The sequence below is a fragment of the Lycorma delicatula genome, chromosome 12 (assembly GCF_047948215.1).
Source record: "Lycorma delicatula isolate Av1 chromosome 12, ASM4794821v1, whole genome shotgun sequence".
NCBI lineage: Eukaryota > Metazoa > Arthropoda > Insecta > Hemiptera > Fulgoridae > Lycorma > Lycorma delicatula.
The window spans coordinates 76,440,349-76,468,102 of record NC_134466.1 but is presented as its reverse complement, the minus strand read 5'-3'; the positions used below and the strand labels follow the sequence as shown (position 1 = coordinate 76,468,102).

General features: G+C 32.2%; 1 protein-coding gene across 1 annotated transcript in view; it reads right to left on the bottom strand.

Annotated features, from left to right (window-relative positions):
* Positions 1-886: 886 nt before the first annotated feature.
* LOC142332964 (CXXC-type zinc finger protein 1-like) overlaps positions 887-27,754 on the bottom strand; it is a 39,031-nt gene continuing 12,163 nt past the window's right edge. The window contains exons 6-10 of the mRNA XM_075379687.1: positions 19,480-19,845; positions 13,090-13,251; positions 9,087-9,245; positions 6,132-6,269; positions 887-1,318 (exon numbers count right to left, since the gene is read on the bottom strand). Coding sequence (XP_075235802.1) covers positions 1,121-1,318; positions 6,132-6,269; positions 9,087-9,245; positions 13,090-13,251; positions 19,480-19,845 — 1,023 coding nt within the window. The 3' untranslated portion in view covers positions 887-1,120. The remainder of the gene's footprint in view (positions 1,319-6,131; positions 6,270-9,086; positions 9,246-13,089; positions 13,252-19,479; positions 19,846-27,754) is intronic.

Here is a 27,754-nt window from a genome sequence, read left to right as displayed (position 1 = left end):
AAATTTGATTTGTATTTTACTGATGCAAATGTCTGCCAAGGCATTTACATCGGTGACATCCTGACTGAGGCCTGGTTGATGACTGTGAGATGTAATCAGTTAGAGGGTTTAAAGACAACCTCCAGTAAAGCCCCTCAGAGTTTGGAATGGAGGGGGTGGTGTGGCAACCCATAATATCACAAGGTGGGTGTCTTCCCCCTATGGGGTTGGGATGGTTGAAACCAGCAGAAGACACCAGAGTAGATGCTGATTGAAGCATCTTGAAATTTTTCAATAATAATTCGAACTGCATTGCGTTGAACAGGAATATTTGGAAACTTTACAGAAAACTTTAGCTTCACTAAATCAGTATCATTGTAACCTTCACCTTCATGAAAGATATGTTCAATGAGAAAAATGCATTCCTTGGAAAAGAACCTTTATGTTTCTCACAACTATCATTTCGATAAACAAAACAACATGAAATGAAACCAAGTATGTTCAATCACAACTCAATAATTGATGTCTTTGTTTATTACTGAGCAATGCCCAATGAATCCCATAGGGCAACCAGCTTAATGCCAAAAGAACAGAATGCACCACATAATTCTAAAGTATACTGCACAGCAACTTTCTGAACGCTGTGTATAACTTTTTCAAGAAATATTACAAGTTTTAGTTCTGTAAAGTTAATTACAAATTCCTTTCTTTATTATTTTAATTCTTTATTTTGACATTTATTGATTTTCTGATAATGTTTGTGTATCATCTGATAATGCAGGAGCAAAGCAGAAATGTAATTGCTAAAAAACATAATGCAACAGTAAGGCAAAAATAATTTTCAGTTTATAGTAAACTTACTCAGCTGATCAAATTGTGGTAAATGTTGAATAAACTGGACCCAGTATTACCCTTATCTAATTATTTTTATTCTCTGTAAATAGTAAGAAACAAATTAAAGTACTTCAAAGGAGACATTCCAGAAATACTTGTAAATACTTATATTTAATACAATATAAATGAAATTAGAACAATTTTTCAGTGATGAAAACTACTATTTTACAATTAATAACAAATGTTCATTTATACATTTGTAAATTTTAATTTCTAATAATTAATGAAGAACTACAAACTTTAACAACTAATCTAATTCCTCATCATCATGAGAATCACTGTTATCATTTTTTGAAGTATCTCCATTGCTAGCATTTCGTGCCATCTGTTCCATAAGATCATGATTATAAGTGGAATGTAACATTAATGCGAGAACACCGGCTCGATCGGCCATCCTTTGACGTATTTGTCTTTCTTGTTCGATCAATTCATCAATTTTCAGCCACTGTAAAGTAGTAAATACGTTAATATTTATGTAAAGTGTTTTTTTTAAATATATTTATAAACAATTTATTAGGCTCATTATGTAGCCACTGAACAGAAAATAGTTCTTACCAAAACATAAAAGAATGCACCTGCTCTCTTTTAATTAAAAAATTTGCACTTGTTCTCTTTAAATTTAGTAAGCTCAGACCTGCATTCAAAAGGGCTAATAAATTGTAAAGAAAGGTTCACAGATAAATAAAAAGGGTAATTGAACTCTGTGGTTCCCAAAGTTTGCACCCCAGCACCACAGGTGCTACAAAATATATAATTTCATTTACATTTTCAATTGAATATATTTTTTTTTTTTGTTACCTAAAATGTGTGGCTATTACGCGAAATGTACTTTGAATTTAAATTGACATAGGCTGCTTTGGGAAACTTTAAATTCAGCAAGGATGCCCAAGAATTGAAAAAGTTTGGGAACTAAGTTAACTGGCATTTCTTCCCTCTGGTTGTCTCCTAGCACACTAATGAACTCGTATTAAATACAAAATAAATTTCAAGCTAAAACTTAAAAGTAGAAAATGTTAGAGAATGGATATGCTGTCAAGGCCTTAAGTCAGCATACATTCACTTGTATTATCCTAACTAAATTATCATTAGGCCCTTACCAATAAAATATTAAAAAGTTGAACTTGAGGATAAACCTTCCATTAGGCAGCTTGGCAGGACTGTGTACCTATCAAAGCAACCATTTAGCTGCACAATATAAATTTTTTGTAATAAAATTATGATTGTGATGAGTCATCTTTACAGAACAATTTCAGCTCTTTTTGAAAACAACATTTTAATGAGAAAAGAAGATCTAACCACATTATGAGATAAACAACCCCAACCACAAAATCTCAATCTTTTCTTGCTTTAGGCAGTGAATGCCCCCTATACAGCCAGAATTTCTCAGGTGATTTTTACCCAGATGGGAGAGCAAGAATTCTGTACTGACCAGTTTAAATATATGCTGCATTAATAAATTGCTTTACCATAAAAATTAAAGAATCGTTTGAAATATATATTAAAATTAAAAGAACATCTTTTATACCTGGAATTGTGTGGCAAGTTAACAACATTACACTGCAGTATTTCATATTATATTTATTTTTATTTTGTGTTTTCTTTTTTATTTAATACAAGAACATATGGTAATATATACTATGTCAGAAATTTGTTCATTTATATCATTACAACTGTAAAAATATTTGTTTGGTTTGAGTATTACAGTCGTCAATAAATATTAGGGATAATTATACAATAAAATGTTATCTCAGAATTCATCATATTTAACTTCTCAGATTTATTATTATCAAAATATGCCACGCACTTTGATTGAAGTATTTTATTCTATTTCTTTTTTTTAATACAAATTACTAACAAGTTTAAAATTATATACAATATTTATAAAAACCCAAAAGTACAGAGCTATAATTAATTATAAAGAAACTTTACATTATCACTGTGAAAATCACAACTGGTTTGATGCAATTTCCTTTTGTATATGTACCAATCTTTGGTATAAAAAGCAATTTTTTATATTTTTAGTAATAATTTGCTTTAATCATAATCCTTGTGTATTTTTGCAATTGCACTTAATTAAATTAAATATTAATCTGTTGATTTATTACTATTTGTCCCAGTTCTTACAGTTTTATACATGTAAAGATTCTGAGGCTGAGTTGCTGTTTCTGTGAATGTAATTAATCCCATGATGTTCAATGTAATCCCATCCTCAAATATAGAAGAGAAATCAAAATGTCGCCTACAATTCTAAGAGCTTGGCGTACTGATAGTTTGCAACTGTATACTTGGCTGCATGAAAAAGTTTCAGGAAACCATTTCACCTTTCATTTTCTGCAGTAGCGTGGTAGTTATTCTTTGAAATGACAATTTTCATGAATATATGCTTCACGGCAAGACATCAACATCTGACAAGTTTTTCAAATGTTTATCTTGAATCTCCTTTTATTTTAAATTCACTTAATTTTCAAAATTCTTTAATTATCACAGTTTCCTTTACTCAGTTGTAATTTGGTCAGGCTATGATCATATATCTACATTTAACGACCTCTTTTACAGGTCTTTCATTAACAAATAAACTATCTATTTTTGCTAATTTTTCTATAAGGTTTAAAATACAGATTTTAATGAATTTACTTGACAATCTTTGTAAGTGGCTAATTCATCTTTATCTGATCTATTCCAATTATTTCTACAGGATCTTCTCTTCATTTATGTTCATTTTTCCTAACATGTTTCTCTCGGTTAAAATAGTTTAAACTAAAAGTAATCTAAATTACTTTTTTTTGGTACTTTACCACCTTCTCTGAAGTCGCTAAGACTCATGTTAAAATATACAGACATAGAAACTGATAATATTGTCTGTTCTCAGGATTCTGTAACAGCGTATTTCAAGAAAGAAAACTGCTATTTTTTCACTTTCTGTCCTTCTTGTTATATATAAAAATTGGTAAAGCATTGACTGCATAACTTTCCCCACTGTTAATAATAAAACTTAAAAGAGTTTGTTCAAACAGAATATATATTTTTTACAGGTGGGGAATAAATTTTAAGGAACGTTTTTCTAGAAATATTCATACATAGGTTAAAGAATTTTCTCAAGTAAAGTTTTCTCTAAATCTAACATCTCCTTTGATAAAGGCTAAAGAAATAAGAAAAAGGAAATTAAAAAAAAATGTTTAAAGTTTTCTAAGTTTTAGGGTGTAAAATTTAAAAAAATGTTGTAGACATTTTTTGATAGCTCTACATATAAAGTATAAACTTTCAAAACTTTTTTTAAAAACATTTTAACCAAAGGGAGAAATAGAGCAAAAAACAAAAACCATATAAATTTATTTTAATAGTTTTCTAAAAAGTGCCTCTGAAGAAAATCAAGATTAGTTTTTCCAATATCTTCCCACCCCTTAACGAATTTTGAAAAAAATATGACCAATCCCCTGTGTATAGAATATTTGAGATACATTTGAAGAAAATCCGTTCAGTTAATCATAAGATGTAAAGCTAACAGCAGTGCAACACACATACCTACCCACATTCATCTAGATGAACTAACTGGACCCTAAAATGTAAAGATTTGCAAAAAAAAGTCATATCTATTTTGGTACGATCACCATACTGTCCCCTTAATACTGCAACTTAGCTAAAATCACCAGAAAATTTAAACTCACCATTTTTATGATTGTGTCATTAACAATTAATAAATTTTTATGATGTAAATTACACAGTGCAAAATTAAAAAAAAGTAATAATCAATTACAACATAAAATAAAACAATATACATACCCTTCTCAGTAGGTAGAATTATATATGAAAATCTCTACATATCATAAATAATTATTTAATGTACTGAACTTTCAAACTGTATTTTTAATCTGGCTTAAAATTACCGCCAATTTCATTTCAAAATGATCCTACTTCATTTTTATCCATTTTTTTGATTCTGTTTTACTTTTATCCATTTTTTATTAAGGCTAAAATGAAATGGAAGATAAAAAATATTTGGTAGTAAACTTAATTTTAAACGATTTATAAGAGATTGCTTAATTAGCACCGTGTGGTTTCAGTTCTTACTAAACCCAACTGCGTATAAAACCCCTGTCTTTAGGTTTTAAGAATCAGAATTTGGTATAAGTGTAAACAAGTTACTTTTTTTAGCGCTTTGAATATGCTAGAATTTTGTGCCAACAAAATGCAAGTTGCAGGAAGCAATATTTTTTTGTTTTCATTTGAAGAAATCGGCAGCTAAAAGTCTTAATTTGCTATCCGAAGCTTATGGCTATTATGCTCCTATCGATTTTAATTTGAAAGACAAAGAGCATCCTGATCAAGAAAATGTTTGAAGATGAGATGTTTTGCTGGATGAAGATCAATGTCAGACGCTAAAAGAATTGGCATAAACATTAAATGGGACCAAAATGGCCATTTCTAAACATTTGAAGTCAACGGGAATGATTCAAAAGCAAAGAAATTGGGTGCTGTATAAATTGAAGCCAAAGGACATCGAAAGGTATTTTCTCAAGCGAGAAGTACTGCTTCAACGCCAAAGAAAGAAAGGTTTTTCTGCATCATATCATCACTACTGATGAAAAATGGATACATTTTGTAATTCCAAGCACCAGAGATCATGGTGCAACCTTGGCCAAACATCGCCAATATCCATTATTTGAAGGTATTGCTCTGTATATGGTGGGATTACAAGGATGTGGTCTATTATGAGCTGCTAAAATATTTTGTGAAATCATTACTGGGGACTGTTACCAAAACCAGTAGTGCAGTTAGGCCGAGAATTAAAAGAGAAACAACTAGAACATGTCAAAATACCTGACAGAGTGACTTTCCAACACAACACTTAGCCACATGTTGCTAAACCATTCAAGGAAATGCTAGAGCTGCTCAGATTGGATGTTCTACTTCCAACTGCCGTATTCTCCAGCATTGCTTCTTCCAATTTCCGCTTGTTTTGATCCATGCAAAACCTATTTAACCAGCACTTTTGCTGGGAGGATTGCACTTATGCTGCAGGATTTTGATTCACGGATACTCTCAAAAGACTAGTTGTTCTTCCGATGAGGAATCAGTCTTTTACCAAATGTGGAAAAGTTGTAGTTAATGATGGACAATACTTTAAATAACATGTACTTATTTCTTTGTTAAAATTACATATAACAAAATTAATACCTTAAAATTACGTTTAATACTCATATAAAATTGACAAATTAATGTTAAAAACATTTAAGTAACTTTTTTTCATAAACACTTACCTGTCTAACTCGTTCCATATCGATTTCTGCTCTACGTAACTTTTCCCAACAGTAATGTTTAATACATGCCTTTTTTGATGCTCTACAAAATTCACCCGTCAGATCAAAAACATTTGTTACTAATGGACATCCACAAACCTGCATTTAAAATAAATTTAATTTATTTTTTGAATTGAAACTGGAATACCTACACAATGAATGATTACAATTTTTGCTGCAGAAGATTACTCTAATTTTAATGTAAGATAGTGTTCAAACATGAAGCAATATTGATTTTAACCATTTAATGGTTTTGCTATCATATTTTTTTCTATTGGCAATGTGAAAAGATGATGTGATATGAGGTGTGTTTTTAAGTAAGATACTTTTTAATTTGCCACTTATATACACAACATAAACAAAGCATTTGTGTAGTTTAGTTATTTTAATCAATAGTCAATAACAATAATTTAGTATTTTGTAGTTAATATTCACCTTATTATTTATAGTAGATATTCACCTTATTATTTATAGTAGGCGCTGCAAACCGTGATCTTGCCAAGTGTGAAGTAAGAGAAGTAATCAGATTTTTGGTGGGGTAAAACAATTCCATGGCTGAAATTCATGTATGCAAATATGTGTTGTTTACAGGCCGAATATAATGAGTGGTGCCATTCATTTCAAGAAGGGTGAATGGACAGTCATGATGATGAACATAGTGGTTGGCCCTCCATAATAACAGATTTGAGTAAAAATTTTTTCAACTTCACTGTCACAGTTGATGATTGTCACATTGTCTTGGATGTTTCATAAACTTTGATTTATGAAGTTTTGACTAAAAAATTATATGCTAGGCATGAATTTTTGCAGCATTATGAAAGTAAAGATAATGAATTGTTTGATTGTATTGTTACTGGAGATGAAACCTGAACTTCTTATTTCAACACTGAGAAGAAAGCAGCAGTCGATGCATTGCAAGCATTCGTCATTTTCTAGATGGAAGAAGTTCAAACAAGAATGGTCAGTAAAGAGCTTATGGCTACTGTTTTGGGACCAAAACGGTATTTTGCTAGTCGAATTTAATGATCATGGAACACACAATACTTATCTGCATCTATGCATATAAGTATTGTTAATGCTAAAAATTTAAAAAACAAATGAAATAGGATCCTATCTTGCAGGATACTGTTTTAACATGATAGTGCAGTACACGCAGCAAATCAGATAGTGAGACGATGAGAAAAACTTTTTTGAAAAAATTTCGCTGACTTAGCTCCCAACTATTTTCTTTTCTTTTTCTTCAGCGTAAATCGTGGTTTGCATCACAAAAGCTTGATGATAACAACGAATTGAAAAATGACATTACTGCAAAATTTAGGTCATTGGCAGCATAATTTCTTGAAGAGGGAATAAAGAAGTTTGTGAAACACTATGAAAATGTTTTGCAGTTGATGACAGCTATGCAGAAAAGTAGTAAATAAATGTAGTTTTTATGTATAAGTAATATATAATGTTTGTTTATACATTTTATTTCAAAACTGATTTTACTTCAAAAACACGCTTCATATGTACATCGTAAAATAAAAGATCATTTTAGTTTAAACATTATTTGATATGATGATAGTATTACACACTATGACAGTTATTTTTAATTACATTATAATAAATCTTATTCTTTTTTACAGACTTAGAAAAAGAAGTAATTTTTCAATTCAAGCTGTAATAAAAAACCAGCTAAATAAAAGAAAAGGAATTTATTTGAAAGGAACAATCTTAAACCATTTTTCTACATAGTCGCCATTTAAATTAAGGCACTTATAACGAAGCACAAGCTTTTCAATTTTTTATCTGTAAAAATCTGCTGCTGTAGATTTTTGGCACCCATTTTGCACAAAACTTGTGATAACCAAACTTCCCCAATACAATTTCATACAGTAAACTTCGTGAAATTTGGGAGAAATAAAGCGAGTTCCGTAATCATAATGCGACAATTTTCACATATTTTATTGTTGATTTTCATTGTCGGTTCATCAGTTACATGGCTAGGCAATCCTCATCATGAACATTGGTATGGCCATTTTCAAACTGAATGCACCACTGCCTCACTCTACCTTCACTCATTATTCCAGCTCCATACACCTCACAAAGTTGTAGATGAATTTCAATTGGTTTGAGGGTTTTTGTCAATAAAAACCTAATTACTGAACGCACCTCACAACTCGCAGGATTTTTTATTGAAGGATACATTTCAACAATTGTTCCACAAGCTACGACAGCCTGATGCATACTGAGTGTAGAAATGTTTTGATGTCAAGATGGCAGCTGTATTCACACCCATCTCCACGCTAGGCACAAATGTAAATTACTTTCCGGACTGTTCTTGTACATCGCAGTAAAAATATTATATATTACTGTACTTCATAGGATGTTAGTTCGTACTCTGTACAATTTCTCAGCATTCAATTTTTTATTTTTATTAAAATGCAGGTTTTTCACCTTTTACATTTTGTGAACTTTTATTTTATGGCTTATCCTCCATAAATAAAAATATAGAAAAATTGAATTTTCCGTTTTCCTAAAACTTTTAACTTTCTGAATTTTGTGCAGAATAAAAAAGGTTAGTACGTTGGTAGTTTTTTATTAAAACATATTTTTAAGTTTTAAAATAAGTTCTTAAAAACTATAAAGGATAAAACTTCATTCATAAAATATAAACAAGCAACTATGCAATATTAATTTTTTTCAGTTTTTTGTTGATATTAATATGTAACATTTTATTCATACTTAATTTTATTTATTTAAAAAAATAGATAACATACATTTCTACATTTATGACAAAACTGCTAAGAATGCTTTTATAATATTAAAAAAATATATTCATTGCTTCAAGGGTTAAAAATTAAACAGAGTTATTAAAAATCATATTTATCTTATCTTTTAATATAATAATAAATATCTTATTTTACTTTTAATTACCTCGCTATCAGTAACTTTCGGATCTTTACAATGTTCAGGACATAAAACTCGAAGACGTTTACAATACGTTTTATTAGATGAATTGTAAAAATCACAAAACATGTTATTACCTTCAATTCGAGTTTTATATATTGATCCAAATGATGCTTGACTTTCATACTATAATCAGAAACAATAATTATGTTAGAATAAATATATATATATATATATATATATAAAACAAAAAAATGGTAAGAAATTAACTCTCACTATAATAGTGAAGAGTAGTTAAATCCCCTATGCCCATTCATTGTATTTCTTAATTACTTTACCAACTAACAGATCACACATTCAGTGTGTGCAATCTATTGAAACCAGTTCATTTCAATCTGTTAAAATTCATTCCTCGAGTCGCATCATTATTATTTGCATCTATTAAGGATGCTGTTTGTTAAATAGTCAACATGTTGCAAATCATTAGTTTATACAAGGGTCATTCACTAACTAAACAGACAAATGTTTTTAGTGAAGAAAACGCTTAATGTAGGCAGGCAATTGAAACTTTTGTTAAGCGTTAGTTGGCAACCTTATGAAGAATGTTAGTCAGCTGTTTGATTATATTTACGTAAACATAACCTCTAAAGTCTTAGTTATGGTGGCATGTCCGTTCAAAGGAAGTCCTTTTGAAGAACAGCATTCTGTGATCCAATTTTTACTTTTGGAAAGTGTACAACCGTCAGAAATATTCTCTTGGATGAACAAACAATATGGCAGTAGTTGCATGAACCGTGCTAGTTTTTACACATGAGTGGAAAATTTTAAAAGTAGCCGCAAAAGCCTGACTGATGAGCACCGCTCTGGGAGTCCAATAAAAGTGTCGACCTTGGCGTTAGATTCTTGTATTGATTCATTTGTTCAAGAAGACCGACATCTTACAGTTGAACAAATTGCTGAAAAATGTGAATTAATTGTTGGCACAACTCATTCCATCATTCTCAATAAACTACCGTAAGACTTGTGCAAGGTGGATTCCCAGACAGTTCACAATTCATCATAAAGCTAAGAGATTTCACATTTGCACTGAACTCAAAAATTCAATAACGAAAGTGATGCATTTTTAGACAGGATTTTAACCTGTGATGAAACTTGGGTACATCAATTTGAGCTGGAATCCAAGCGTCAAACCGTGCATTGGAAAGACCCTGAATCACCTATCTGTAAGAAATTCAAAACACAACCATCAGCTGGTAAGGTCATGTTAACCATCCTCCACAATCCGATTTTCTGTGATTATTTGAAGGAAACAATGCACTATCAACAGCCTATACTACTCAGCCACAATTGAGAACAAAGTCAAGTTTGCGTTGAACAGGAAATGTTCGGGATGGCAGAGAAAATATGTGCTTCTTCTTCAAGACAATGTCGACCTCATATGGCACAACTGAAGCTGGAAACTATTGACAAAGTGGGTTGGGAGCTTCAACTTCATTCTCCTTACAGCCCTGACCTTACCCCTTCAGATTTTTATCTGTTTGGTCTGATGAAAGAAGCTTTGTGTGACATCAAGTTCAACGACAATGAAGAAGTAAAGAAAAAAGTACAAAACTGGCTTCGAGATCAAGGTAAAGAATTCTTCGCTGAGGTGATAAGAAGACTCGTAAATAGATGGGACAAGTACAGAGAAGTTGGTGGGGATTACATGGAAAATTGGACTAAAAAAGTGTATTTATTTAATACACCACTTTTGCTGCATAGCTATTTTTTCTGTTTAATTACTGAATAACCCTTGTAATTGGCTTCATTCCCTCCAGTGGGGAATAACCTGTTTGCATATAGCCGCACACAATCCAATTATATAGAGGAGTAAAGGTTTTCATTAAGGATGTTTTAACTTATCTTGGAATAAGAGATTATTTATTGGCATATATGCAGATACACACATCAAATTTATTATAATAAAAAACTTAGTTGATTATCACATAAATACAATATATATTGTAGTACAATTTTTAGATGGTACAGAAAAGAACTCAAATTTTTTGAGTGAAAAAATACATATTTTTTAAATTGCACACCAAAAAACTCAAACTGAAAGAACATAAAATCAACAAAACACATTTAAAGGGTTTATTTTGTTGTCTTTTTATTGTAAATTAATGTTTAATTTTCTTTACTTTTATTCGTTTGTGATCATTTCCTTTTAATTAACCTAAAATACACAAGCGGTATTCAAAATGATTAATAAGACAAATTGATGTAGAGAAAAAATGGTTCATTCAATGATAATGAAAGTTTTTGAAGGTCATGTTGGCAACATTGGGAACACATTTAATCAGCTGTTCAATCATAATTAATCTAAACATAACCTCTTTTGTTGATTTCAGAATGTCAACTCTACTTGAAATCTGTACACCAGAAGAGCATTCAGTGATAAGATTTTTGCTATCATGTGTGAAACTGGTGAAATTTTACTCAAGAATGTTGAAATAGTATGGTGAAAAATGTTTTACATTACTGCAGTAATGTGTGTCAGTGGGTGGAACAGTTTAAGTCGGTCAGAAAAGTGTGACTGAACACCATTGTTCTGGAAGACTAGTTGAAGTTTTGACTACCGCGGTGCAAAATTGCATAAATAATCTTATTCGCAAAGACAGGTGAGTCAAAATTTACCAAATTGATAGTTTGTATAATATTAGTGTTGGAACCAAACTCAATCATTCATGATGTGCTGAATAATCCCAAAATGTATTCGAGATGGTTCCAAGACAGTTGACTCAAGCCCATAAAGACACTCAGATTTGAATTTGTTCTGAGCTCAAAGAACAGTTTGAAGCGGAAGATAATGACTTTATAGATCATATAATAATCTGTGATGAAACGTGGATACACCATTGTGAGCCTGAATCCAAACGGCAAAGTCTTGAATGGAGACATCTAGGTTGCCACCAAAAAAAATTCAAATATCACAGGTCAGCCAGTAAGTGATGTTGACAGTCTTCTGGGACTCGCAAGGCCCAATTTTTAGTTATTATTTAGAACAACTTACCGTGAGCAACGAGTACTATTCTAATGTGCTCTAACAAAAAGCGAGACCCGCGGTAATACAAAAACGTCAGGGCACTCTCTCAAAAGATGTGATTCTCTTGCATGACCATGCATGCCCTCACATCGCTCAGAAAACAGGAGAAACACTTGAGAAGTTGGGTTGGGAGGTGTTGCCACATTCTGATTACTGCTCAGACCTCGCCCTGTATAATTTTCATTTGTTCAGCCACTCAAAGACTTTTTTGGTGGCAAGAAGTTCAACAACAACAAAACCGTAAAAAAAGTGGTACACGAATGGTTCAAACAACAACATAAAGACTTCTACACTACAGGAATCAGAAAGCTCACAGAACAGTGGGACAAGTGTCTAAATGTTGCTGGTGACTATGTCGAAAAGTAGAGTAAGTTTCATTGTCACTGACTAAATTGTTTTTCTCTAATTTGTCTTGTTAATACTGAGCATCCCTTATAGTAAAGATTTTCAGAAATTTTCCAATTTAATGCTCTATTGAAGGGGGTATTAGATTTAGAGAAAACTTTACTTAAGAAAATCTACATATCTTAAGAAAACCTACATTTTTAGAAAGATTTTCTTAAAATTTATTCCCACCTCTAAAAAAATATTCTTTTTTGGCTTATTCTTTTAATCTTTATTATTAAAAGCCAGGAAAGTTATACAATACTTTGCCAGCTTTTTTTTAATATAATATATGTATATTTACATTAATATTGCATTAAATTTATCCAGTAAGTTCCATAAAAAATTAATGCATATAAGCAAGTATGATGTATATAAAGACACAGCTTTCTGATTATTTGCTATTTTACTTTGTAAAAGCAGAAATTATCAATAAGAGATCATATTAAAATAACAGCTCAATGTCATAATTCTTATTTGTGCAATAGAAAATAAAAGCAATAGGAATTTCATCCTATAATGAAGAATAGAATAAACTAAGTAAAAAACAGATAAACAAACCTTATTAAAACATTTTTCCATATGTCTTATTGCAGTTCGAGAATGAATCTCATGGCCACAAGTAATACAATACATACTCATCTCAGTTTCTTCATCGGCATCATCATCAGCATGTGTATCAACAGATGCATGTTTCGCACGTTCTATAATTGCATCCATTTCCTGAAAACGTAACTAATTTGAGAAGTCTCTTGAAATTTAAGCAAATGCATAAAAAGTTCAATTTCTCATTATTCTACAACTAATTAAATTGTCTTTTCTTTATTTAAATATCTATTATCCACCATGATAAATGGAAACTAAAATGATAATAAATAAGCAGCAAAACCAGTTTGTTCAGTGTAAACTAATGTGATGAGTTTCATTTCATAATCTACAGGTCATTTTTAATTAACATTATCGTTCTCTTTAATAACAAAATGTTCAAACCAATTATAACTAGCTTAAACAAAACTATTTTTCTTACTAAAAAGAAAATTACCGATTTTGTTTGTGTATGATTAATTAATTTACCCCATAAGTTCAAAGCTTGAATGTGGTCATATGAAATGAAAATCTTGTAGCACATGAAAAATGCTGTACCTGATTGGGAATTGAATCCAGTTCCTTCTGGGTGAAAGATTTCACCAAGTGAAATCTTGATGGTGAAGTGAATGATTAAAATTTCCTTATAAAAAGTAGCCTTCATTTTATAATTCTTCAACATAAAACAGCAGATTCATAATTTTTCCTTTTTCATAAACAAATTTTGAGGTTGTAATGCCAAAACTTTTGGTAATTAAACAAAAAAAAAAACATATATATATATATATATGAGGGTTATTTTTTTTAAGGTCCGATCGGTCACAAAACTAAACCACAGTAAAAATAAAAAAATTTTTATTTGTAACAAGTACTTACATAGTTACGCTATTTCTCTACATAGTCGCCACTCCGATTTAGACATTTGTCGTAGCGTGGTACCAACTTTCCAATACCCTCGTCATAGAACAGAGCTGGCTGTGTTTTCAGCCACGTTTTTCTGCTGGTCTGCAGCTCGATGTCTGTGCCACAATTTTGTCCTCCTAGCCAGTGTTTCATGTGAACAAAGAGGTGAAAATCGGATGGAGCCAAGTCCGGGCTGTATGGTGGGTGATCAAACACTTCCCAATGAAAACGCTGCAGGAGCTTCTTTGTTACAACTGCAGTGTGCGGCTGAGCATTGTTATGGAGAAAGACAATGCCTGATGACAACATTCCTCTCCGCTTATTCTAAATTGCCCTTTGTAGACATTGAAGAGTCACGCAGTATGAGGCTGCAGTGATGGTCGTGCCACGTTCAATGAATTCCACCAAGAGAACTCCATTCCAGTCTCAGAACACAGTAGCCATACACTTTCTGTTAGAGAAGGTTCACTTGAACTTTTTTGGTTTACTGGGAGAATGAGAATGCATCCACTGTTTGGATTGTTCTTTTGTTTCTTCAGTTTCGAAATAAACCCATGTCTCGTCCCCTGTGACAATTTTATTCAAAAAATCTTCTCCTTAATTGTGGTAGCGCTGGGGAAACGTTAGGGAGGCGTCTATTCTCATTGTTTTGTGATGGTCGGACACCATCTTGGGTACCCATCTCGCACACAGTTTGCGGTACTGAAGTCTTTCGCTCACAATGGTGTAGAGCTGACCTTGAAATTTCAGGAAATGAATCACTCAATACAGAATCTGGGAAGCGACAATTTTCTCGAATTGCCTCATCCACTCGCTCAATGAGATCATCGGTTGACACTCGCTTCCTTCCCTGACCACCTGCATCATGAACATCTGTACATCCTGTTTTAAAGTTCCTGCACCATTGTCGCACTTTAATGTCACTCATTGTAGTTTCACCGTACACATTACCTTATTCGTCTATGAATTTCAGCCGCATTACACCTCTCAGCCTGAAGAAATTGAATTACCGCACGCACTTCACACTTGGCGGGAGATGCTATTGTTGTAGACATGTTTACGTGCTAGCTGCGTGTTCAGAACTAAACGAAGTGACGCAGCGGTGATTGAAGGCCATACTAGAGACACTGCGCAATACATATGCGCAAACGTTCATGTGTACCAAAGGTTTGCAAACCAGCATTTCTCATCCTGGGAGTCATGAAATTGGCCTACATCTTTATACATAAACAATAATGAAATCACTTTATAAGAAAAAAATCATATTATAAACATTTTATTTACATTATCAGTATAGATGCAAAGAAAATAAATTACTGAGATGGTTGCGTTTGTTTTTCATTTAAAAGTTTCTACATATGTGGATCTATATTAGAAACACACAAAAGCAATTCATTTTGCAGTGATAAAAGACGATTCCTATATTTAGTTTTTAGTTCAACCACAGACAAAAAACCCTTTTCACAGACTTAAGACGTGGTGAAAGGGATTAATATTTTCAATGCTTCTATGACTAAATTCCATATTCACTAACAATTAAGCCAAAATGTATCTAAATTTTCATATGTGAATGGTAGTTGTAATGTTTTATCAGCAGACATTTCAATGAGCTGGTCATGAATTTCAACTGATAAATTAGCAGCTGCAACAATATTTTCACTAAATAGATTCAATACTCATCTCTTTGAGAGATCATTTTTATCTTCTAAGAAATACTCCACCAACTGAATTTTTAGCTCACAAAAATGTATCTTCATGCTATCCAAACTGTGAAGAGTAAACTTGTCTTCTTCATCCAAATTTTTCTCAATATAATCAGAATTGAGTGGAAACATAAAAATTTTTGCTTTGTAGGTGAATAATCGAGATAGCAAGCTTCTTGTGAAAGCATGAACTTTGTCATTAATAAAATGTTTTCATCACATCCTTGTAAATTCAAATTCAAGTTGTTTAAATGCAAAAATACATCAGCTAAGTACACCGACAGCAATATATACTCATTATTCTAAAAAAAAAAACTGAGAATAGCCTTTGTTTAGCCTGGAAAAATATTATTAATTCATTTTGCAATTCCAATAACTGGGTGGACACTCCCCTGTGATAACCATCTAACCTCTGTTTGAAAAAAAAACAGATTTTATTTTTCACCCATTTCATTGCATAGTTTAACAAACAGCATATTTTTTAATGATCAACTTTTAATAAAATTAACCATTTTTACAGCTTTACATAGAGTTTGATTGAGATTTTCCCGCATAATTTTTGTGGCAAAAGCATGTCTATGAAGGAAAGAGTGCATTCATTCCGCCCTTGGTATAAAATGATTTTATTTTTTCAGAAATCCACTGTTCTTTTTCTATAATCATCTTTTCACCATCACTACATACTGCAATACATTTTGTCCAATCTATGTTACAGTTTTTAGTAGCTTCATTAAAACATCAAAATGACATTGGTCCTGTTGCATGACCAGGTATTGAATTGCAAAACATTTTCTTTGATTGATTTGTCCCTATCGCATTCACATCTCACAAAACATAAGAACTGAGAAATGTTTGCCACATCTGTTGATTTATCAAAATGAATACTAAAAAATTAATTTGAACTCTCACTTGCTGAATTATCTGTTTATATGTTTATCTGAATTATATGTTTGCAATCGCAAACATTGGCAGTCATATCACCAATTGGCCTTGATAACTGTGTTATTAGAAAATGGAGTTTTTTCAATATTTTTGCTTCTTCCATGCCTATTAAAACACTGACCACATCAATTGCAGCAGACAATATGAGGTTTTCAGTGATTGTATGAAGTTTGGACATCTTAACTACTCTCTGAGATATGATGCTTCAAGTGTACTTTTATCAGTATATTTATGAATAGAAGCTTGTTGATTTCTCAAAGTATGTAATTTTTTTTTAAATTTCAAGAGTTTGCTTTTATGATCCAGATGTTTAGTTTCTAAGTGTCAAATTAATTTTGATAGCTTCATACTTTTATTAGAGAGGACATGAAAGCAAACAATGAATGTACTGTGGCTTTCCATCCAATGAAGTAAACCCATAATCTAAATAACTGTCACTGTACAATCTTGACATTTTACCAATCGATTCATTGAATATAGATGGCTCATTTCATTTTTTCACAAATTTATCCATTTTGTATAAGAATCCAACTGCAAAAAAAAACAGTAATGCTGTTCGACAGCACATTAAAAAAACAAAACCTCCACTATTATTATTTTCAATGAAACTACTCTTTTAAAAACATAAATAAAGGCATCAGATGCACACTTCACATTCAAAACTAAACTGGCATTCTGCAGTCTCTTACATCTCTCTTATACTGCTGAAAGTATGACATGTTCGAATGTATCACACGCATATTTGAACATGACGCTACACAGTGAATATTATGCAAGCAAACCAAATTACAAGGAGCACATACACATCAGGTTGGACCTGTAAATTGCTTATGATCATACACTTCAGACATGCATGTTCATACCCGTTGCTATCAACGCAGCAAAATAGTTTTAACAAGGCTTCAGTGGGATTGGGGAAGATCGCAAAATATTTTTTATATATTACTTTTACTTCTTCGGGGGTTATGGAGCTAAAAAGGTTGAGAATCACTGGATTAAACAATAATAAAATATGATTTTGCCAAAAATGTGAGTTAAATCACTTCTGCTCCTCATATAATTAAAGGTAGTTACTTTGATGTGAATTTGAATGTTAGATTGTGGATACCAGTATTCTTTGGTGGGTGGATTTCAATTAAACATACACCTAAGGAATGGTTGATCTGAGACTGTACAAAACAACACTTCATTTACATTCATATATATCATCCTCTGAAGTAATACCTAATGGTGGTTCCAGAGGCTAAACAGGAAAGAAAGAAAGCTCCTTGTATAATAGTGCAACAAGACTGGTATAACAGACCTGAGTAACGGATTTCTACAAATTAAGAAGAAAATAGTAAAAAAATATAATAATGGGAGGAATCCAGAAAGGGCTAAAAGGAACCTTTTTAGTAAAGATAACAGGTCCGTTTAACCATTGTCTTTTGTAATACTGCCTACTGACACTCAATAAATAGATGTTCTTCTGTGAGAAGAGATTTGAATACTATATATAAATTTGAATACTAGATCGTGGTGTTCTTTGGTGGTTGGGTTTCAATTAACCACACATCTCAGGAATGGTCGAACTGAGACTGTACAAGACTATACTTCATTTACATTCATACATATCATCCTCTGAAGTATATCTGAACGGTAATTACTGGAGGCTAAACAAGAAAAAGAAAAAGGTACCTCAAGAGGATTAACTGTTTAGGAGATTACATCAGTAGGAAAATATTTTAAATAAATTATAATAATTATTACAGTATTTGATTTCAGATACTTTTAGGTTAGGTTTAATAGGTTATAACCTATAAAGAAACAGGGTATAAATGATGAATACTAAAACCTCAAAAATACTGCATAAAATAAAGCTAAAAATAGAAGAAACTTTTTTAAAAATATAACCCTAATATATAAAATAATTTTAATATGAATATTAAAATACAAATACAAAGAAATTACAACATTAAAAGCAAATAAAAAAAGAGAAAGTAATAAAGAAAAAATAAATGTATTTATATACAGTTTCTGTTCATTTAACATGGCTATTAATAATCTTTAATTATTAAAAAATGTTTATAAAATTTAAAAAACCAATTTGGCTGAAATAATATATAGAATATATTATCTGATTACATAGTTTCCTATCCTGCTTAAGATGGATGCCATTAAAAAAGTTCACGAGGCAAGAATCTACAGAAAATTTTTTATTTCCGTACCCTTTTTTGGGAAGTTAAACATTATAAAGTACCTAAGCTACTTAAGTTGCATTAGATTATATGAAAAAAATTACCTTTCCTTTTATGGGATCCATTAGGTCTGTATCTCCTGGTCTGCCTGTACCTTGACCAATTGTGGAAAAATTAAATGACATCAATGTATTATACACAGAAATCATTGCGCCAAATTTCATTCAATCCAGTACCAAGATATCAAGTACAAAACAGGCCAACATATATATACACACATCCTTCCTTGATTTTCAATACTAGAATTGTTTTTTTGATAAAAGGATCGTGAAACATCAAGATCAGGCAAAATTTAACCCGATTAGAATATTTTCCTGAATATAATAAAGCTATTCATCTAAAACTGTATAGCCATGAAAGTAAAAATATATTGAACAAACAAAACAAATTTTAAACACCTTATCTAATAAAAATGTATTTTCTGTTTAAGAAAGTCAACCACTATTGGCCCTCCCCCACTACCACCTGATGTCATGTCTAGTTACTGAATGTTGGGTTTATAGTACTCTACTATATATATTGCATAGCGATATAAAAAAACAGGAAAATGAAATGGTTGTAATAGAATACAAAAAACTTACTACATGACGTTTGTCTAATTCTTGAAGTATAATCCTTACTTCTAACTGCTGCCTTCTCACCGATTCTAATTCCTTTTTATTCATATCCTCTGCAAGACAAGGCGATAAAGCCCATTCTTGTATTCTTTGTGGTAAAACTTGATATATTCGATTAGTAGCTAACTGTATACCGCATCCATCACTACAGTATTTACTACGAGGACGAGCTGCATTAACACAAGCAGGTCCATTACACTGACGCAAAGGTTCAGGATTACGTTCAGTATCTGAATCGGATTCTTTTCGTTTACGACGTGCATTTGATGATTTACTTGTCGCTTTGGCTGATTGACTTTTCTTTTCTTTTTCCGGTAAATATATTTTATTCTGAAATAAAAACGAATTAAAAATTATATTTTTAATTTAATTTATGTTAGGTTTAGTTTCCTGCTTAAATCTTAAATAGTTATATGCATTTGTTAACACATGCAATGCTGATTTTTCATCAGCGTATTAACCCTACAAGCTGAATTATTTTTAACTCATCTAAATATACTTGTTACAAACATTTATATATATGTCTTAAAATATAAAACATTTGAAAAGCCCGAAAAACATGACCATGTGTGGTGTGCATGGGAGACAAAAAATCACTTAATTTTTATACTACCCTTGCTGAACTCACTCAAGCTTGGTTGAGTATATTTGCTAACCCTTTTACTTGCTAATGCTGGCAATTTATGTTAACTAATTTTCTAGTCTTTTAATTAGAAAAAATAATTTATTTCTTAATTCTATGAAAAAATTTTGTGAACTTTACTTATACAAAGTCTGTGTTAAATTTACATGCAATAATCCTAATTTGTTTCATATATCAATAATTTATTTAGAATTTTCTATTTTACTTTTGCATCAAATAGATTAATTTACAGTTTATTTTCATCTATCATCTGACTTGTTTACAACCTGAAAATTAATTTTTACATAAATTCCTCATGACGTTTTAGAATAGATCTGACAAACAAATAAAGTAACAACACTACTTATGTTTTAAACACATAATGAAATAAAACATTGAATATTTAAATGTTTTTATTTGAATGAATAATAAAATTAAAAATATTTATGTAACATACATTTTATTGTAAAGGATACAAGTAAGTAATTGCCAAACAGTATTAATTTAAAATGAAAATAATATCAATATATAATGCTAATTTTTTTTGTCTTCAGTCATTTGACTGGTTTGATGCAGCTCTCCAAGATTCCCTATCTAGTGCTAGTCGTTTCATTTCAGTATACCCTCTACATCCTACATCCCCAACAATTTGTTTTACATACTCCAAACGTGGTCGCCTACACAATTTTTCCCTTCTACCTGTCCTTCCAATATTAAAGCGACTATTCCAGGATGCCTTAGTATGTGGCCTATAAGTCTGTCTCTTCTTTTAACTATATTTTTCCAAATGCTACTTTCTTCATCTATTTGCCGCAATACCTCTTCATTTGTCACTTTATCCACCCATCTGATTTTTAACATTCTCCTACAGCACCACATTTCAAAAGCTTCTAATCTTTTCTTCTCAGATACTCCGATTGTCCAAGTTTCACTTCCATATAAAGCGACCCTCCAAACATACACTTTCAAAAATCTTTTCCTGACATTTAAATTCATTTTTGATGTAAACAAATTATATTTCTTACTGAAGGCTCAATTAGCTTGTGCTATTCGGCATTTTATATCGCTCCTGCTTCGTCCATCTTTAGTAATTTTACTTCCCAAATAACAAAATTCTTCTACCTCCATAATCTTTTCTCCTCCTATTTTCACATTCAGCGGTCCATCTTTGTTATTTCTACTACATTTCATTACTTTTGTTTTGTTCTTGTTTATTTTCATGCGATAGTTTTTGCGTAGAACTTCATCTATGCCGTTCATTGTTTCTTCTAAGTCCTTTTTACTCTCGGCTAGAATTACTATATCATCAGCAAATCGTAGCATCTTTATCTTTTCACCTTGTACTGTTACTCCGAATCTAAATTGTTCTTTAACATCATTAACTGCTAGTTCCATGTAAAGATTAAAAAGTAACGGCGATAGGGAACATCCTTGTCGGACTCCCTTTCTTATTAGGGTTTCTTTCTTATGTTCTTCAATTGTTATTGTTGCTGTTTGGTTCCTGTACATGTTAGCAATTGTTCTTCTATCTCTGTATTTGAACCCTAATTTTTTTAAGATGCTGAACATTTTATTCCAGTCTACGTTATCGAAAGCCTTTTCTAGGTCTATAAACGCCAAGTATGTTGGTTTGCTTTTCTTTAATCTTCCTTCTACTATTAATCTGAGGCCTAAAATTGCTTCCGTTGTCCCTATACTTTTCCTGAAACCAAATTGGTCTTCTCCTAACACTTCTTCCACTCTCCTCTCAATTCTTCTGTATAAAATTCTAGTTAAGATTTTTGATGCATGACTAGTTAAACTAATTGTTCTGTATTCTTCACATTTATCTGCCCCTGCTTTCTTTGGTTTTTTTTTTTTGTCTTTTTTTTTTGTCTTCAGTCATTTGACTGGTTTGATGCAGCTCTCCAAGATTCCCTATCTAGTGCTAGTCGTTTCATTTCAGTATACCCTCTACATCCTACATCCCCAACAATTTGTTTTACATACTCCAAACGTGGCCTGCCTACACAATTTTTCCCTTCTACCTGTCCTTCCAATATTAAAGCGACTATTCCAGGATGCCTTAGTATGTGGCCTATAAGTCTGTCTCTTCTTTTAACTATATTTTTCCAAATGCTTCTTTCTTCATCTATTTGCCGCAATACCTCTTCATTTGTCACTTTATCCACCCATCTGATTTTTAACATTCTCCTATAGCACCACATTTCAAAAGCTTCTAATCTTTTCTTCTCAGATACTCCGATTGTCCAAGTTTCACTTCCATATAAAGCGACACTCCAAACATACACTTTCAAAAATCTTTTCCTGACATTTAAATTAATTTTTGATGTAAACAAATTATATTTCTTACTGAAGGCTCGTTTAGCTTGTGCTATTCGGCATTTTATATCGCTCCTGCTTCGTCCATCTTTAGTAATTTTACTTCCCAAATAACAAAATTCTTCTACCTCCATAATCTTTTCTCCTCCTATTTTCACATTCAGTGGTCCATCTTTGTTATTTCTACTACATTTCATTACTTTTGTTTTGTTCTTGTTTATTTTCATGCGATAGTTCTTGCGTAGGACTTCATCTATGCCGTTCATTGTTTCTTCTAAATCCTTTTTACTCTCGGCTAGAATTACTATATCATCAGCAAATCGTAGCATCTTTATCTTTTCACCTTGTACTGTTACTCCGAATCTAAATTGTTCTTTAACATCATTAACTGCTAGTTCCATGTAAAAATTAAAAAGTAACGGAGATAGGGAACATCCTTGTCGGACTCCCTTTCTTATTAGGGCTTCTTTCTTATGTTCTTCAATTGTTATTGTTGCTGTTTGGTTCCTGTACATGTTGGCAATTGTTCTTCTATCTCTGTATTTGAAACCTAATTTTTTTAAAATGCTGAACATTTTATTCCAATCTACGTTATCGAAAGCCTTTTCTAGGTCTATAAACGCCAAGTATGTTGGTTTGTTTTTCTTTAATCTTCCTTCTACTATTAATCTGAGGCCTAAAATTGCTTCCCTTGTCCCTATACTTTTCCTGAAACCAAATTGGTCTTCTCCTAACACTTCTTCCACTCTCCTCTCAATTCTTCTGTATAAAATTCTAGTTAAGATTTTTGATGCATGACTAGTTAAACTAATTGTTCTGTATTCTTCACATTTATCTGCCCCTGCTTTCTTTGGTATCATAACTATAACACTTTTTTTGAAGTCTGACGGAAATTCCCCTTTTTCATAAATATTACACACCAGTTTGTATAATCTATCAATCGCTTCCTCACCTGCACTGCGCAGTAATTCTACAGGTATTTCGTCTATTCCAGGAGCCTTTCTGCCATTTAAATCTTTTAATGCTCTCTTAAATTCAGATCTCAGTATTGTTTCTCCCATTTCATCCTCCTCAACTTCCTCTTCTTCCTCTATAACACCATTTTCTAATTCATTTCCTCCGTATAACTCTTCAATATATTCCACCCATCTATCGACTTTACCTTTCGTATTATATATTGGTGTACCATCTTTGTTTAACACATTATTAGATTTTAATTTATGTACCCCAAAATTTTCCTTAACTTTCCTGTATGCTCCGTCAATTTTACCAATGTTCATTTCTCTTTCCACTTCTGAACACTTTTCTTTAATCCACTCTTCTTTCGCCAGTTTGCATTTCCTATTTATAGCATTTCTTAATTGCCGATAGTTCCTTTTACTTTCTTCATCATTAGCATTCTTATATTTTCTACGTTCATCCATCAGCTGCAATATATCGTCTGAAACCCAAGGTTTTCTACCAGTTCTCTTTATTCCGCCTGTTTGCTTCTGCAGAAGTTTGCTTCTGCTGATTTAAGAATTTCCTTTTTAACATTCTCCCATTCTTCTTCTACATTTTCTACCTTATCTTTTTTACTCAGACCTCTTGCGATGTCCTCCTCAAAAATCTTCTTTACCTCCTCTTCCTCAAGCTTCTCTAAATTCCACCGATTCATCTGACACCTTTTCTTCAGGTTTTTAAACCCCAATCTACATTTCATTATCACCAAATTATGGTCGCTATCAATGTCTGCTCCAGGGTAAGTTTTGCAGTCAACGAGTTGATTTCTAAATCTTTGCTTAACCATGATATAATCTATCTGATACCTTGCAGTATCGCCTGGCTTTTTCCAAGTGTATATTCTTCTGTTATGATTTTTAAATTGGGTGTTGGCAATTACTAAATTATACTTCGTGCAAAACTCTATAAGTCGGTCCCCTCTTTCATTCCTTTTGCCCAGCCCGTATTCACCACTATATTTCCTTCCTTGCCTTCTCCAATGCTTGCATTCCAATCTCCAACTATTATTAAATTTTCATCTCCTTTTACGTGTTTAATTGCTTCATCAATCTCTTCGTATACACACTCTACCTCATCATCATCATGGGCGCTTGTAGGCATATAGACGTTAACAATCGTTGTCGGTTTAGGTTTTGATTTTATCCTTATTACAATGATTCTATCGCTATGCGTTTTGAAATACTCCACTCTCCTCCCTATCTTCTTGTTCATCACGAAACCTACTCCTGCCTGCCCATTATTTGACGCTGAGTTAATTACTCTAAAATCACCTGACCAAAAGTCGCCTTCCTCTTCCCACCGAACCTCACTAATTCCTACTATATCCACATTTGTCCTACCCATTTCCCTTTTTAAATTTTCTAGCCTACCAACCTTTTTTAAGCTTCTAACATTCCACGCTCCGACTCGTAGAATGTTATTTTTTAATTTTCTGGTGACCCCTTCCTTAGTAGTCCCCACCCGGAGATCCGAACGGGGGACTATTTTACCTCCGGAATATTTTACCAAGGAAGGCGCCTCCATTATTGCTATATGCTAAACCCGGAGATCCGAACGGGGGACTATTTTACCTCCGGAATATTTTACCAAGGAAGGCGCCTCCATTATTGCTATGTGAAAATGCAGAGAGCCACATTTTCTTGGAAAAAAAGCAGCTGTAGTTTTCCATTGCTTTCAGCTGCGCAGTACTGAGAGGACTGAGTGATGTTGATACGGCCGTTTAAGTCGTCCTGACTCACGCCCCTAACAACTACTGAAAGAGCTGCTGCCCTCTTTCAGGAATCATTCCTTAGTCTGGCTCTCAACAGATACCTCTCCGATATGGTTGCACCTTCGGTCCAGCTACTCTGTATCCCTGAGCACTCAAGCCCCCTCACCAACGGCAAGGTCTCATGATTCATAGAGGAGGTAAATAATGCTAAATAAAAGTAAAATGTAATCGTCTAATTAAAATTAACTGAAACAAATAATTTATAAAATTAATTTATTCTACAAATAATCATTTGATTATTAAAAGGAAAAAAAAGAAAATATAAACAATAATAAATAAATAATATAAATAAATGTCAAAAAAGAAAAAATTAAAATTACAAGTTTATCACCATATAAATAAAAATAAAAACAGAAATAAAACATAATAATTAAGTTACGTAATACTAACTGAAATTAAAACAGCTAATCAAGGATTTGCATTTTCCACTGTAACTGTCCTAAATAAATTCTTTTCAATATAAATTTGGAAACCTAAAATTTTGAGAATGTAGTGTCTATAAAATAATTACGCAATTATGGTATTCTCTAAAGCATGGTTCTAAACATAAGCTGGGCAAATCTGGGCAATGGGAACAAGTATAACTGGCTTCCAGTCAATTTTTGTTCTTGCGGCACACTTTACTCTGTTTTCTTTTTATTTTCCCATTTGATCCTTTGGAGAAATAGCTATTTATCAACACAATTAAAAATAAGTGAATAACTAGTTTCTTGCACCATCTACGGGACTTTTGAGAAGAGGAGTAGTAAGCCAACATTTGGTCTTGTCCGTCAATACCCTTCATATGCTTATTATACTCAGCTGGGGTTTGATTTTAATTTCAACTCTTTTATTTGTAACTAGTACCTCCTGTCTTCCAAATTCAGTGAAAATAGCTGGGACATCTCTTTTATCCCTCTACTTTAAAATACATACGCCTTTCTGGTTATACTGTTACTGTACCTCCCTTTTTTAACTTTGCATCAGTTACTAGAAGTTTTCCTTTTCTTTTTGAATGTAATGTTCTACTATAATATTTGTCCAAGTCTAACAAACTTTCAGCTAGATACTATTGTCGTAGCTGTCCATAAATAGGAAATGTCCTCGATTGGTTTTTTCTAACTAACTAATTTATGAACAACCTTTGAGGTGTGTTGGACTCCCCCAACATTTGGGGTCCCCCGTTCTTGCATATATAAGCAATTTATGTATCGTACTTTTAGTTTTAGCTAAAACATACAGTTTCATTCCGTATTTATGCTTCTTTTTGAAATATATTTCCTGAAAATCAAATGTTTTCCACAGAACCATACATTCATAAGGGAGAGTTCTTTGTCAAGGGAATAAATTTCATCCACTTTCAAATTAAAAAAATTCAATGTAATTGTTCATTTACATCTCCATTTGGTGGAAAATACAACACCCTTAAAATCAAAACAAAACCTAACCTTAGCAAAAGATAACTTAAATAAACATCTTTTCCAGTAATCACTAATTCGGTTAACTTTTATTAAACTCATCAGAAATAAAAACCAAAAAAAGTTTTTATTTCTTGCATTGTTATTCCTTTTCACCTCATAATCCAGAAGCAGTCACCAATACATAGCACTAGGACCTCAAGGGTATATTTGTTGCTTTGGCCAAGAACAAGTGTCAAGAAATCATTGACCAGAAACATAATCAGAAAGTCCACTGGCTTTTTATCATTACGTTCCAAAGTAGTTGCAGTCCACTCAGTTTGTAAACAGGTATATCAGGTACAATCAGCTGGTTGAGTGGCTCCTCAACATCAGGTGTAGAAACTGGTATCACTATTAACATGGTTAACAATGATAGCATCAAGGGTGGAGTGACTTGTTCTACCAAAACGGTGGCACTTCAACCCCTCATAGACCAGAGGTCAAGAACTCATTCTGATAAATAATCATGCTCTCTCTTTTTTTTCTGTTTAGCTTCTGAAACTACCATATGGTATTACTTCAGAGAATGAATGAGGATGATATGTATGAATGTAAATGAATTATTGTCTTGTAGAGTCTCTGGTGGACCGTTCCTGAGATGTGTGGTTAATTGAAACCCAACCACCAAAGAACACTGATATCCTCGATCTAGTATTCAAATCTGTATAAAAGTAACCGCTTTTAGTAGAATTTAAACCTTAGAACTCTTGACTTCAAATAGCTGATTTGTGAAGATGAGTTAACCACTAGATCAGCCCCGTGGGCTGAACAATCAAGCTGTTATTGACATCACCATCTTCTTTATTGTCTGTTCATCACAAAGAAAATCCATCATATTCAGATGACCAATTAATTGTTTATATTAGCCAATTATTCTTCTTCGTAAATTCACTCATCAGGTGCTTTTCTTTTCCTGTATATCCCTAAACTGAAAGATTTAGGACCCATTTCTGAAAATAAAATTTTCAAACTGTTATACTAACATTACAAAAATTAAAATTCACTAATGTTGAAGGTCAATTTTCCAGCGAAGGTAATATTTATTCATCAACTTAAAACTATTATTATTCAGTGTATTAAAAA